The sequence below is a fragment of the Nicotiana attenuata genome, chromosome 5, assembly GCF_001879085.1.
Source record: "Nicotiana attenuata strain UT chromosome 5, NIATTr2, whole genome shotgun sequence".
NCBI classification, from domain to species: Eukaryota; Viridiplantae; Streptophyta; class Magnoliopsida; order Solanales; family Solanaceae; genus Nicotiana; species Nicotiana attenuata.
The window spans coordinates 2,082,377-2,095,268 of record NC_031993.1 but is presented as its reverse complement, the minus strand read 5'-3'; the positions used below and the strand labels follow the sequence as shown (position 1 = coordinate 2,095,268).

At 43.1% G+C, this 12,892-nt stretch overlaps 1 protein-coding gene across 1 annotated transcript; it reads right to left on the bottom strand.

The window, feature by feature from the left end:
- Positions 344 to 1,675, bottom strand: LOC109225904. Its single transcript, XM_019390714.1, has 2 exons — positions 1,614 to 1,675; positions 344 to 881 (listed from the first exon to the last, which is right to left on the bottom strand). Exons 1-2 carry the CDS (start codon positions 1,673 to 1,675, stop codon positions 344 to 346), a joined length of 600 nt encoding a protein of 199 aa, XP_019246259.1.

The following is a 12,892-nucleotide window of genomic DNA, read 5'->3' as shown; positions in this document are numbered from 1 at the left end:
GGGGGGGGGGGGAGGGGGTAGAATGGTCGACGTTCAGCTTGTGAGTCGCTATTTCCTTTGGGATACCTGGCATGTCTGCATGGGAAAAAGCAAACAAGTCTGCGTTACTGTTTAAGAATTAGTGGAATTTACCTGGTTCTTGAAGCTTGTGGCCGATGTAAGCTTTCTTGTTGTGGTCGTTATCATCAAGTTGGACGGGGTTGAGGTCTTCTACGGTTGATCCTGTGGCTTCTATGATTTTGGACCTCGACCCTGTTGATTGCTATGCTTCTTTAGCTTTACCCTTCATCTGTTGGGTGTATGTGCAATCTTGGGCGATGTGATAGCATTCTTGGGAAGTGCGTTATTCTCCTCGAATATTGTGTATTCCCCATGGGGTGGGAAATTGGATGCTTTGGTGCAAGTCGGAGGGAATAGCCTTAATGGCGTGTATCCAAGGCCGACCTATTATGGCATTGTATGCCGTGTCCTGGTCCATGGTATGGAATGTGGTTTCTAGGGTGACGCCGCCAGCCATGACGGGATGCGTGATTTCTCCAGAGGTTCTCTCAACTGCATTGTTAAAATCGGTTAGTGTGATGCAGCGTGGTACTATCTTATCCTCGAGTCTCATATGTGCAAGTACTCGAGGTTGAATAATGCACGCGCCGCTCCCGTCGTCCACCACAATTTGTCTTACATCTGTATCTAATATGCGTAAAGTGATAACAAGAGCATCATAGTGAGGAAAAACCAAACCGTTGGTATCAGACTTGTCGAAGATGATACTTTCTTCGAGTTCGTCGTACTGTTCGTGAGTGATCAACCGCTTGAGCTTGTGGGTGGTGGTGAACTTCACACTGCTAATTGAGGCGTCGTCGCTGTTGATACCCAATTTTTCCCTATGTATTTTTATATGCAGAATACTTTAAAGATAGCATATGTATGCATATATGAGCATGTCCCAGGGTTTATTTAGTTTTTCCTTAATTTTCAAAAGATTTTTTAATCAATTTATTGCCCTATTTTATCAAGGGAAAACCCAATACTTATCCCGAAAGTTATCATTTTGGTGATTAATTTACTTTTTATTCTCATATTCATCCCAAAATATAGCTAAGGTATTTTTTGCACATTTTTTACAAGTTATTAGTATTTTTAAAGCTAAATTGTATATAATTGCAATATTAGCCTATTTTAAGAATTAATTGCGTTTATAATTATAAAATTGATTCCAGTATTTTTAATTTAATATTTATATATTATTATTATTTAGTACCTTTAATTTGTTTTCAGAAATCATTTTACTATTTTTTTTATAAAATAAAAAGGGAAAAATGGCTATTTAAGTACTAGCCCTATTCCATTTCAATTTTAGCCTAAAATCAGCCCCCCAATTAACCCAATTTCAACCTCAATTGGACCGGCCCAATTCCCCAATTACCCGCCCCTGATCCGATTAATTCAACCCGCCCGGCTCTCCATTAAATATAGGCCGTTGATCAAAATGATCAACGGCCACGATCCCTCTATTCCTTTTTAATCTACCAACACCCCAACCCTAACTCATTTTCAACCAGGCAGCCGCCTTTGAATCCTCTCATCTCTCAAACTCTCTCGAACCTTCCCCTAACCCTAGCACCCTCTCACCGTCTTCTACATTAAGCCCACCGGAATCCATGGCCTCCCAGGCCATGGGAGCTTTAAACTCACCTCCCTTTGCTCTTATACACTTGGTACTTGAAGATTCGAGGTCTGACCTCGAAGGTTTTCACCCAGATCTCCGTCGATTCAAGGTTCTATGGCCTTTCCGGCCTTGCTCCGGCATATCCAAAGCATCTCGAGCCTGGTTCTAACTCATCCGACCAAGATCGGACCTTTTCCAAGCCTTTCTCATTCTAGGGTTCCTCTGAAACCCTGGCTATTCGAGGTTTCTCTAATTGTTTTCTTAGATCGGTTTTATATCTGTGCTTTACTGGAATTTTGAAACGTTTTCCTCGATTTTTCTTTCAAAAATTACTCCTCTTCGATTTAGGGTTTCTGAAAGTTTCAAAATGTTTCTCTTACTCTTTTTCTTCTTCTCTTTATGTGTATCTGTCTATGTTATGTTCTTATGTTTTCTTTTTCTACCTTGCATGATCTTCTACTGTGTTCTTAAGTTTGCATGTTCTTCTACCGTGCCCCGTTCTTTCTTCTACTACGTTTCTATATCATGCTCTCCCATGTTTCTCTTGCTAGGTTTCCTTATGTGTTCTTTTGCTGGGTTTTTTCCGATACCCCCTGTGTTCTTCTACTGTAATTTTCTACTAATTTTAATTCTTTGTTTGCCTTTCACTGGACCTTTGTTTGAGTTCTTTTAAACGTGTTTCTTCTACTGTTCTCTTAAGTACTATACTACCTCTTTTGCTCTTATGAACTTGTTTGAGTTCCAAGTTTTCTTAAAACATTCTCTTTCCTTAATTATACAACCGTGTACTGTCAAAACCCTGCCCTTAAATAACTATTATGTATTTACCCCTCTTGTACTGCTTTGAAAAGAGTTTGATTAATTTATTTCCTTAATTAGTTATGCCCGTTTGAATCTGAATCCCTTAATTAAGGGAGATTTTCGTGTAATTAATTAGCAATCAGCTTTCAAAATTATTTCTTGCCTTGTTTCTGCCGGCTTTCTACACTATAAATACATGACACAAGAAAAGAAAAAAAGGGATAGAGAACAATCACACACACTCGTAAAATCACAATCACAATTCTCTTCTGAACTTATACTTAGAGCATTCTTGCTTCTTGTCTGCACTTTGGCTTTTACAAGACTACTGCTTCTCTTTACTTGCTTCTTTGAAACTGGTATGTCCTAAAATTAATTTCAGTATCACCCCAATGTGTTTATTTACAGTCCTTGTATCCATGTCTACTTTCTATCCTTTGTAAAGTGTAACATCTGATTTAAAGTGCCTATATGTTATTGCCTGCTTCTCTTCCTTATGAACAATTGCTCCTTACCCCATTACCCCTATGTGTTTGTGAGTGGGGACTTAGGGCATGGCAGCAAGAATTGTTGTCCATGACCTAAGTTTTGACCCCCTAACCCTTAAGTAGGCTGGAAGGTGTGCCAGTATGTCTCCTTGCTGGGTATGCCCCTTTGCCTGTTCTTTTCTTGTATCTTGTTTCTAGTATGAATCCCCATACCCAATTCCCCTATGTGTGCTGAGTTAAGGTATAGCCTGGTAGCATCCAAATTGCTGTCCAGGGTTGAACCTGACCTTCAATAGGTCTTAACTCCCCAATTCTAAAGCTGACAGGCTGGTCAGGGGTGTGCCAGCATCCAAATTGCTGGGCATGACCACCAACCTGCCATCTCCTTCCCTAATTCCCCTCTATTGCACTTACATTTACTCCTAGTCTCTACACTCTTACAAACGTCCTAAATCAATCACGCTTAGAAAGCATGCCTATAGGGATAACTAAATGAATCTGAATCATCTAGCTCGTTTACAAGTCTAAAATCAGTAGTTAATGTCGTTTAATACCTGCAGATTTTGTTATCTCTTAAATCAGTAATCTTTCTTTAAACCAGCATGCCTTCTGCAAATGTTAGATACATCGATTGCAGGCCTCATCTAGGCAAACCTTTAGGTAATTAATCAACTTTGCCAGTTTTTAATAATTACAACCAGCAGGCAGGTCTAATTCGGACTTCTTATCTGAAAATATGTGCTAAATCAGCCACCCTTCCTACGTTAAGTTTAATTAAAGACCTAACCAGTATTTGTAAGTCGTGCTAGACGATCTGTTTCTTTAAATGAGGAGGCCTGTTTGAGCCTTTAACTGCTACTTGTTCCCCCTTAATTGCTTATGTGTTTTGTTTGTTGCCTTAGACTTTTATCCTTTTAAACTCTAAAAAGCCCAACTCCCTCCCCTTAGGATTAGTAGTCCCAAATGCCTCCGGGACTGATAGGATCGGGACGGGTAATAGCATGCAATAAGCAACGATACTATTCCGCGCTTTACTACCTAAACGGGGTGGGAATGGGTAGATATGGATATGATGATCGGTGCGCTAATACCAACGTGTAGCCCCTCTTTGGAGGAGTGATTACTGGGTATTGCATTGATGTGATCCATATTATTTATAAACTTAGGACCCCCTTCCCTTTTACTTGGTTATTTTTAGAACTTTTAAAACTGCTTTCTTCCCAAAACTTTCGCTTATTTAACTTAATTGCTCGCAGAAATTATGTGCAAATCCCTTCCCCTTTACTTGTTTATTTTCAGAATTTCAAAAGTATTCTCTTCCCAAACTTCAACCTCTTTAACTTCTTTTATTTTAATCGCTTGCAACCATTACGTGAAAACTACCCTGTATTTGTGATTCTTGCTTGTTTACTTGTCATTTGCATTTAAAGTCACAATTATAGCATGGCCGGGAACCACACTAGTGGATCTTGGGGAGTGCCTAACACCTTACCCCCGAAATAATTTCAAGCCCTTACCCATTCTCTGGTGCTTTTTTCTATTTTATTCTTAGTGTCCTAATGCACTCAATCATTAGGTGGCGACTCTTCAACCTCCAAAACCCAAATTCCCAAAGGGAATAGAGTTGTCCGCCCAAATGTCGTAAACCCGATTTCGCCTTTAAGGAAAAAAGGGGGCATCGACAATCGCTCCCTCCGATGATCATCTGAATGTTTCGAGTTGGGGAAGGTGGTTTGGGTGGTCCCTGGTGCTGCTCACGTCCTCGAGCGAAGTTGGGTCTTCCTCTATGGCTCATCAGTTCTTTCAAGTGCCCTTGGTGAAGCATGTTCACGACCTCTTGCCTTAGGGCGATACAGTCCTCGGTTTTGTGGCCTGCTCCTGATGGAATTCGCAGAGAGCATTTGACTTCCTGATGCTCGGGTCAGACCACATCTTCTGCGGCTACTTCAGTTTTGGGCCGAGTTTCTCCAGTGCGTAGACTATTTCTGAGGAAGAAACACAGAAATTGTGAGCAGATAATATGGGGGGCATACCTCTCTCATTTCGGTGAGTCCTTGTTCGTGGACTAGATGGGCCTTCGTCGTGACGGGGAGGCGGCATAAGGGTCCCTCTGACGTAAGGTTGATGTCTTTCTCGATTATCGGGGTCTTGCTAGATCTCTCAGATTGTCGTTTCTCCGATCCTTTTTGGACTCGGCTTGTACCGAAGTCAGCCGTTTGGTTGGCCTATTTAGGACGTCTTCGTCAGCTCGAACTTCGACGCAATAGGCATTGTGTATTTCATCCCATGTGGTCGGGGGGTATTTCATGAGGCGACTCAGTAGCTTTCTGCTCACCCTTGAACCACTTCTGTTCAACCCATTTTGGAAAGCTGCCACGGCCATTCCTTTCGATACGTTTGGTAAGGTCATCCTTATTCGGTTAAATAGAGCAAGGAAGTCCCTCAGTCCCTATCCAGGTGATTTTTTTATGGCAAATATGTCATTTACTCTTGCCTTCGCCTTCTTTGCTCCGGCATGGGCTGTTACGAACTTGTCAGCCATCTCCTCGAATGTTTCAATTAAGCGTGCAGGAAGCTGTGAATACCAAGTTAACGCTCCCCAGTGAGTGTTTCATCGAACTTTTTCAATAAGATGGACGGTACTTGCTCTTTGGCGAGGTCATTGCCTTTTACTGCACTGACATAGTGAGTCACATGATCCTCAAGTCTGTCGTACCGTCGTATATCTTTAGGTATGGAGGCATTTTGAAGGTTTTGGGTATGGTATGTGGTGCGGCTTCGCCACTGTACGACTGATCGATGAACCGACCGGCGTCTCTTTTTGGTAAGAGTTTTGGGGCGCCTAGTATTTTGTCTACTCGTTCTTGATGTTCTTTTATCTGATCTCGGAGCATATTGTTTTCGTTTTCCATCTCTTCCCTTTTCTTAGGATGGCTGTGAGGGCGTCGTTACCTGCATGATTAACATCGTGAGTAGTACCTGCTGTGAGTAGAAGAGGGGCGTGTTGTTCGACTACTATTGGCACAACGTAGGTCCTCGCCCTCTCTCCGGTTGCCTTTTGAGCTGGTTTGTCAAGGATGCCGGTCAACATATTCGTTAGCCAGGCCTCGAGTAGTTTTTTTAATGTTGGTTGCGCCTCTTCCGCTATGGACGTGGAGGCTTCTTTACCGTGGGATGCTGTGATGCTACCATGAGGAGGGGGCGAGCCGTTTTGCCTGGGAGAGGTATTTAGTGTTATGTTCTCACCCTCCGTTTTAGAGACCTCGTTGATGGTGTTGAGGAGGTTGACAGTGAGGTCGGCTATTGCTTTCCTCCTTTTATCTCTGTTGCCTCCCATGTTAGATCTGTGTGCACAAGGAGGTGAAGGGTTTTGTGTTTTTTTTAGGGTTGTAGATCTAGCAGAAACTAAAATTTTAACAAGAAAATCCCCACAGACGGCGCCAAATTGTTGACCAAGTAGTATAAATTTTTGGTTAAACTAACTAAATAAAAGGATAAGGGGTTAATCCTAGTTAAATATAATGACCGTAGATCTAAAATCGGTTTATGCAGATAACGTGGGACGACGTCGAAGTGGATTTAATGCAATACACATTACATGTTATGGTTAATAATGGAATGAGAATAATGATAAGCAACAAATAACAAGAAATGACACTAAATGTAAATAGAGAGTGATTCACCCAATATTGAATGAGGTAGACGATTCCTCTTTCTGACAATGATGTAAGACAAACGATTATAGGAATATTGGAGACTTTCTCGGATCTGATGTGAAAAATGTAGAATCAACAATGAATGGAATCTCTTTGGAAAGGCAATGTTTGTATTTATCTAGAGAGTCAACTTTTCAAGAGAGTTCTTATCAAAATTAATAATACATGCCCCTTACCTTCTCTCTACCTTTCTATTTATATGGGACATGCTCCTAAACTGACATAAAGTACAAGTACAGAGAATATTCAATGGATATTCTCCCAAATATCTTATTACAAACTAGCTATTACTGTAGACTTAAACATCTGACCTCGGCCATAACCAACAGCTCGGCAGCAGGTTCCATTAATCTTTCATTCGACCTCGTCCTAATCACCTCTTAGTAATTTCTCCTCGTGCCGGATTCCCTTAGTCGGATTTTGGCCCATACAAAACTTATCACTTAATAACGGGTTCAAGTATGTATAAAAAGTGACAAGTTAGTGTATTGGTCAAAATTTGGCGATTTGGCAACAATGGATAAGCCAGACCGCGGACGGGGTCGACCACGATGTGATAATTGAAGGCTTCTCTCGAGAAGACTGATGCCAAAGACGGGCAGCTGAGTTGAAGGATTAACGGTAGCATAGGTTCAGATATAGATATAAGAAATATTCCCTTGAATATTCCTTATTTTGTACTTTTTTAGGGATTTTGGGAAATATCCCTTATAAATAGGAAGAGATAGAGAACAAAAGAGGCTCTGGATTTTATGAGAAGAAAAACACTCTGTAAAAGGTTGACCTGAAAAATATACTAAAGTTGTCTTGTTCATTGATTACATTATTCAAACATACGTTTTCGGTTCTATGCTCACAAGATCCAAAGATCCCGGAACCTTCTTCTATTCCCTTCTTTCCACGTTGTTGTCAGGGGAATAATTGGGTAATAAATTCCTTGTTGTTATGCTAGTCGCATTTATTTATATTTATTGTACATTTATGTTGTTGCATTTATGAGCATTTAATCAGCTCAAACACATTAGCTAACGCCATTCATCTTGCCTACTTCATCTAACATTTGGTCTAGATTTTATTATTCTTAACTAAGATTCACCCCTCTTCTCATCATTAATTGATTTAATCAAAAGGCTTAACACTTTTTGGTCAAACAATTTGGCGCCGTCTGTGGGGAATTTTTAGTTAAAATTTTAGTTTCTTCTAGATCATAAAAAGGGACAGCCACCTTTTCCTCGTTTGTATAAACTAACAATGGCAGGAAAAGGAGATGCAAGACAGAAAGCAGTAGCAAGTGTCACTACGAATTTGAACACCATCAACGAAGATGGCAGAGAAGACAATGAGAATGTGACGCCAAGCGTTACGCCCAGGCGGAGTGACTCACCCCTCCTCATGAAAGTGTAACTGCATCACGCGAAAGGGGAGCTTCCATGTCCACAGCTGATGAAGCGCCACCAGTAGTGAAGAAATTATTGGAGTGGCTGGCAAGTACCCTCAATGACATACTCGATAAAGTCGTTCAAAGAGCGAACCAAAATGCCGCGCCGGCAATGTCATAACAACCCCCGATGAGCGACCAGCTCCCCCAACAGGTAACACTCACACCATTGTTGATGCAGGCAATGATGCACTGATAGCCATTTTAAAGAAAATGGAAGAAATAGAAAACAAAAATAAAGCACTCCGCGACCAGATGAGAAAATATCAAGAAAGGGTCGATAAAATACCGGGCGCCCCAAAACTGCTACCAAAACGAGATGTTGGCCGATTCATCGAACAACCGTATAGCGAGGAGGTGCCCCGTATGCCATACCTAAGACCTTCAAAATGCCACCCTATTTGAAGATATATACGATGGCACCACAGACCCAGAAGACCACATCATTCACTATGTCACAGCAGTTAAGGGTAACGATCTATCAAAGGAGCAAGTACCGTCAGTATTACTAAAAAAGTTGGCGAAACCTAACCGGAGGAGCCCTAACATGGTACTCACAACTACCAGCACGATCTATAATGACGTTTGAAGAAATGGCTGATAAGTTCGTCACCGCCCACGCTGAAGCTAAGAAAGCGGAGGCCAGGGTGAATGACATATTCGCCGTTAGGCAATCGCCAGGCGAGGGACTCAGGGACTTCCTCACTCGGTTTAACAGGGTGACGATGAGCTTACCAAACGTATCGGAAGGAATAGCGGTGGCAGCCTTCCAAAACGGGTTGAATAGAAGTGGGTCAAAGGCAACCAGGAAGTTGTTAAGCAGGCTCATGAAATACCCTCCCACCACTTGGGAAGACATTCACAACGCCTACTGTGCCGAGGTGAGAGTAGGCGATGACGAACTTAACGGTCCAACCCAACGTTTAACGACAATCTAAATAGAGCCAAGGAAAGACAGTCGTAATGACAGTCGAAGAGATCAGTCTGGACCGCGCCTCAACCGAGATAGGCATCAGCCTTATGTCAGAACCTCCATTCCACCATCCCCTCGACACATGGAAGGGTCGTCAAGGCCGCACACAGGGACTTAGCGAAACGAAAGAGGTATGCCCCCACTCTTATCTGCTCACAATTTTTGTGTTTCTCCTTCAGAAATTGTGTACGCACTAGAGAAGCTCGATACGAAGGTGAAATGGCGACAAAAAATAAAGTCCGACCCCAGTACACGAAAATCGAACGTCCTTTGTGAATTTTGCCAGGAGCGGGGTCACAAAACCGAGGACTGCATAGCCCTGCCGCAAGAAGTGGTTAACATGCTGAACCAAGGGCACCTGAAAGAGTTAATGAGTGACCGAGGACGAGCCAACTTTGGCCGCGAACGAGAACAACATCAGGGTCCTCCAAGGTCGCCCTCTCCTGCCCGCACCATTCAAATGATCATCTGTGGAGGCGACGAAGTAGCAGTCAATCACATAATTTACCACCACACACAAGCTGAAGTGGTCAATCACTCACGATCGGTATGACGACCTCGAAAAAAGTATCATCTTCGATAAGTCAGATACCAACGGTTTGATTTTTCCTCACTCTGATGTGTTTGTCATTACTTTACGTATTTCAGATACTGATGTTAAAAGAATAATGGTAGACGACGGAAGCGGAGTGTGTATTATCCATCCTCGAGTGCTCGCACAAATGCGACTCGAAGACAAGATAGTACCACGCTGCATAACACTAACAGGTTTTAACAGTGCAGTCGAACGAACCTCAGGAGAGATAACACTGCCCATCCTGGCCGGAGGCATCACCTTAGAAACGACGTTCCATCTCATGAACCGGGACACAGCTTACAACGCAATCATAGGACGACCGTGGATACACGCCATGAGGGCTATCCCGTCCAGTCTGTACCAAGTAATCAAATTGCCTACCTCGTGGGGAATATCCAGCATCCAAGGCGAACAACGCACAGCCCAAGAATGCTACACATTGCCCAAGACTGCAAATTCACTCAATAACTAAAAGGAACAAGCTCAGAAGCATAGCAATTAACGAAGTTGGGGTCCGAACCCGACGAATGGAAAGACGTTATTAAGGACCCCGACATCGTGGAGGCCACAGGATCGACAATAGAAGATCTCGATCCCATCCAACTGGATAGCAGTGGCAGCAACAAAAAGGCCTATATAGGCCATAAGCTCTCCGAGCTAGGTAAATTTCATGAATTTTAACCAATAGTTTTGATCTGTTTGCTTTTTCTCATGTAGATATGCTAGGGATTTCGAAAGACGTCGCCACGCACAAATTGAACGTTGATCCATTCTACCCCCAGTACGCAAAGCAAGAAGAAAATTCAACACCGCAATCAACAAGGCCGTCAGTGAGGAAGTGGATAAACTACTCGCTAACGGCTCCATCTGAGAATCAAAACATCCTCAATGGGTCGCCAATGTAGTCATGGTCAAAAAGAAAAATGGGAAATGGCGGATGTGCGTGGATTTCACGGACCTAAACAAGGCCTGCCCAAAGGATTCCTTTCCCCTGCCTCATATCGATTAGCTCTTTGATGCAATGGCAGGGCACGAGTTGTTGAGTTTCTTGGACGTCCACTCAGGCTAACACCAAATCCTCATGGAGGAAGAGGATCAAGAGAAGACTACTTTCATCACCCATTAAGGAACATACTGTTAACAAGTCATGCCATTTGTCTTGAAGAACGCAGGGGCAACTTACCAAAGATTGGTGACCAAAATGTTCAAGAACCAGCTCGACAAAACTATGGAGGCTTACATAGACGACATGTTGATCAAATCGAAAAGGAAGGAAGATCATATCGACCACCTGAAAGAAGCTTTCAAAATACTGAGGCAGTACGGTATGAAACTGAACCCCGAAAAATGTGCTTTCGGCGTAACTTCAGGCAAGTTCCTCGGGTTCTTGGTATCACAAAGAGGCATCGAGGTCAATCCTGACCAAATCAAGGCCATTGAGGGAATATCCAAAGTGTTAACCAGCAAAAAACAAGTACAAAAGTTGACAGGTCGCATAGCTGCCCTGTCAAGGTTCAACTCGCGATCCTCCGACAGATGCCACAAGTTCTTTAATGTGCTCAAAAAAAACAGCAGGCTCCAATGGAATGCAGATTGCATCAAGGCCTTGAGAGAATTAAAGGCGTACTTGTCATCTCCCCCGCTACTCGCCAAAGCAGAACCCAGTGAGCGCCTCCTTATATACTTGGCCGTATCGGAAGTCGCAGTAAGTGTAGTATTGGTCCGCAAAGATAAAGGTACGCAATCTCCAATCTATTACATCAACAAAACTCTCGTCGATGCCGAAACGAGGTACCCTCACCTCGAGAAATTGGCCTTGGCATTGGTCGTAGCTTCATGAAAGCTTAGACCCTATTTTCAATGCCACCCCATATCGAAGGTAACGACCTTTCCCTTGAGAGGTATCCTGCATAAACCCGAACTGTCGAGGAGATTGGCCAAATGAGCCATAGAATTGAGCGAGCATAATATAATGCATCAGCTACGAACAACGATAAAATCACAGGTACTCGTCGACTTCGTCGCTGATTTCAGCGCCAAAATAATAACCGAGGTCGAAGAGGAAATTTCACGGACCTCATCTGATCTGCCCAACCTATGGATCCTATACACTGATGGCGCATCCAACGCGTCAGGATTTGGACTGGGACTCATACTCGAGGTCCCAACAGGCGAAGTCATTCGCCAGTCCATACGGTGTCCTGATATGACTAACAATGAAGCCGTAATTGCAGGGTTGAAACTAGCTCTCAAATACGGAGCACGCCGAGTCATCCTTAGATGCGACTCGCAACTCGTTGTCAACCAAGTCACAGGGACTTTCCCAATCAAAGAACAGAGGCTACAAAGGTACCAGGCAGAATTCATAAATTGCTACCGAAATTCTATGAATGTCGACTCGACCAGATACCTCGAGCACAAAATATCGAAGCAGACGGCCTCGCCAAATTAGTAACGGCCACCAAGAACATCACGAAGGAAAATGTGGTCACCTTCCTGAATTCATCAATAGACCAACTCGAGGTACACTCTGTAAATTTGACTTGGGACTGGCACAACCGTATTATAACATATTTGTAGGAAGGAACACTCCCAGCAGACAAAAAAGAAACCAAAAAGCTTCGAATGCAGGCGGACAGATACAGCCTCATAAGTCACGAATTATACAAAAGAACGTTTGGAGGCCCCTTACCAAAGTGCCTAGAGCCGAATCAAACAAGACGCGTACTCGAGGAAGTACACAAAGGTCACTGCGACGCCCATACCGATAATTGGGCCCTCGTCAGATGCCTTATTTGAGCAGGATATTATTGGGCCATAATGAAAAAGGAATCCGCAATTACGTTAAGAAATGCGAACAGTGCCATAGATATGCCCCTATGATACACCAAGCGGCGAGCACCTCCATTCTGTTACATCGCCATAGCCATTTATCAAATGGGGAATGGACATCGTCGGACCCCTCCCAGCAAGGCGAGGTAATGTACGTTTTCTTTTAATTTTAACTGACTATTTCTCCAAATGGGTAGAAGCAGGTACGTTCGCCCAAATACGCGAACAGGAAGTTATCACATTCATATGGAGAAACATCATATGCCGCTTCGGCATTCCCAAATAAATCAACTGTGACAATGGACCCCAGTTCACCGGAAAGAAGAACGCCGAGTTCTTCGAAAAATGGCACATCAAGCTAATACTCTCCACGTCATATCACCCCGCCGGCAACGGACAGG

What these genes read in the sequence shown, in the direction of transcription:
- LOC109225904 (XM_019390714.1), bottom strand. Translation starts at nt 1,675, where the DNA reads ATGGCCTGGGAGGCCATGGATTCCGGTGGGCTTAATGTAGAAGACGGT. An exon ending in GACGGTGAGAGGGTGCTAGG is followed by an intron (nt 882 to 1,613) that starts GTTAGGGGAAGG and finishes AAAAATACATAG; the next exon opens with GGAAAAATTGGGTATCAACA.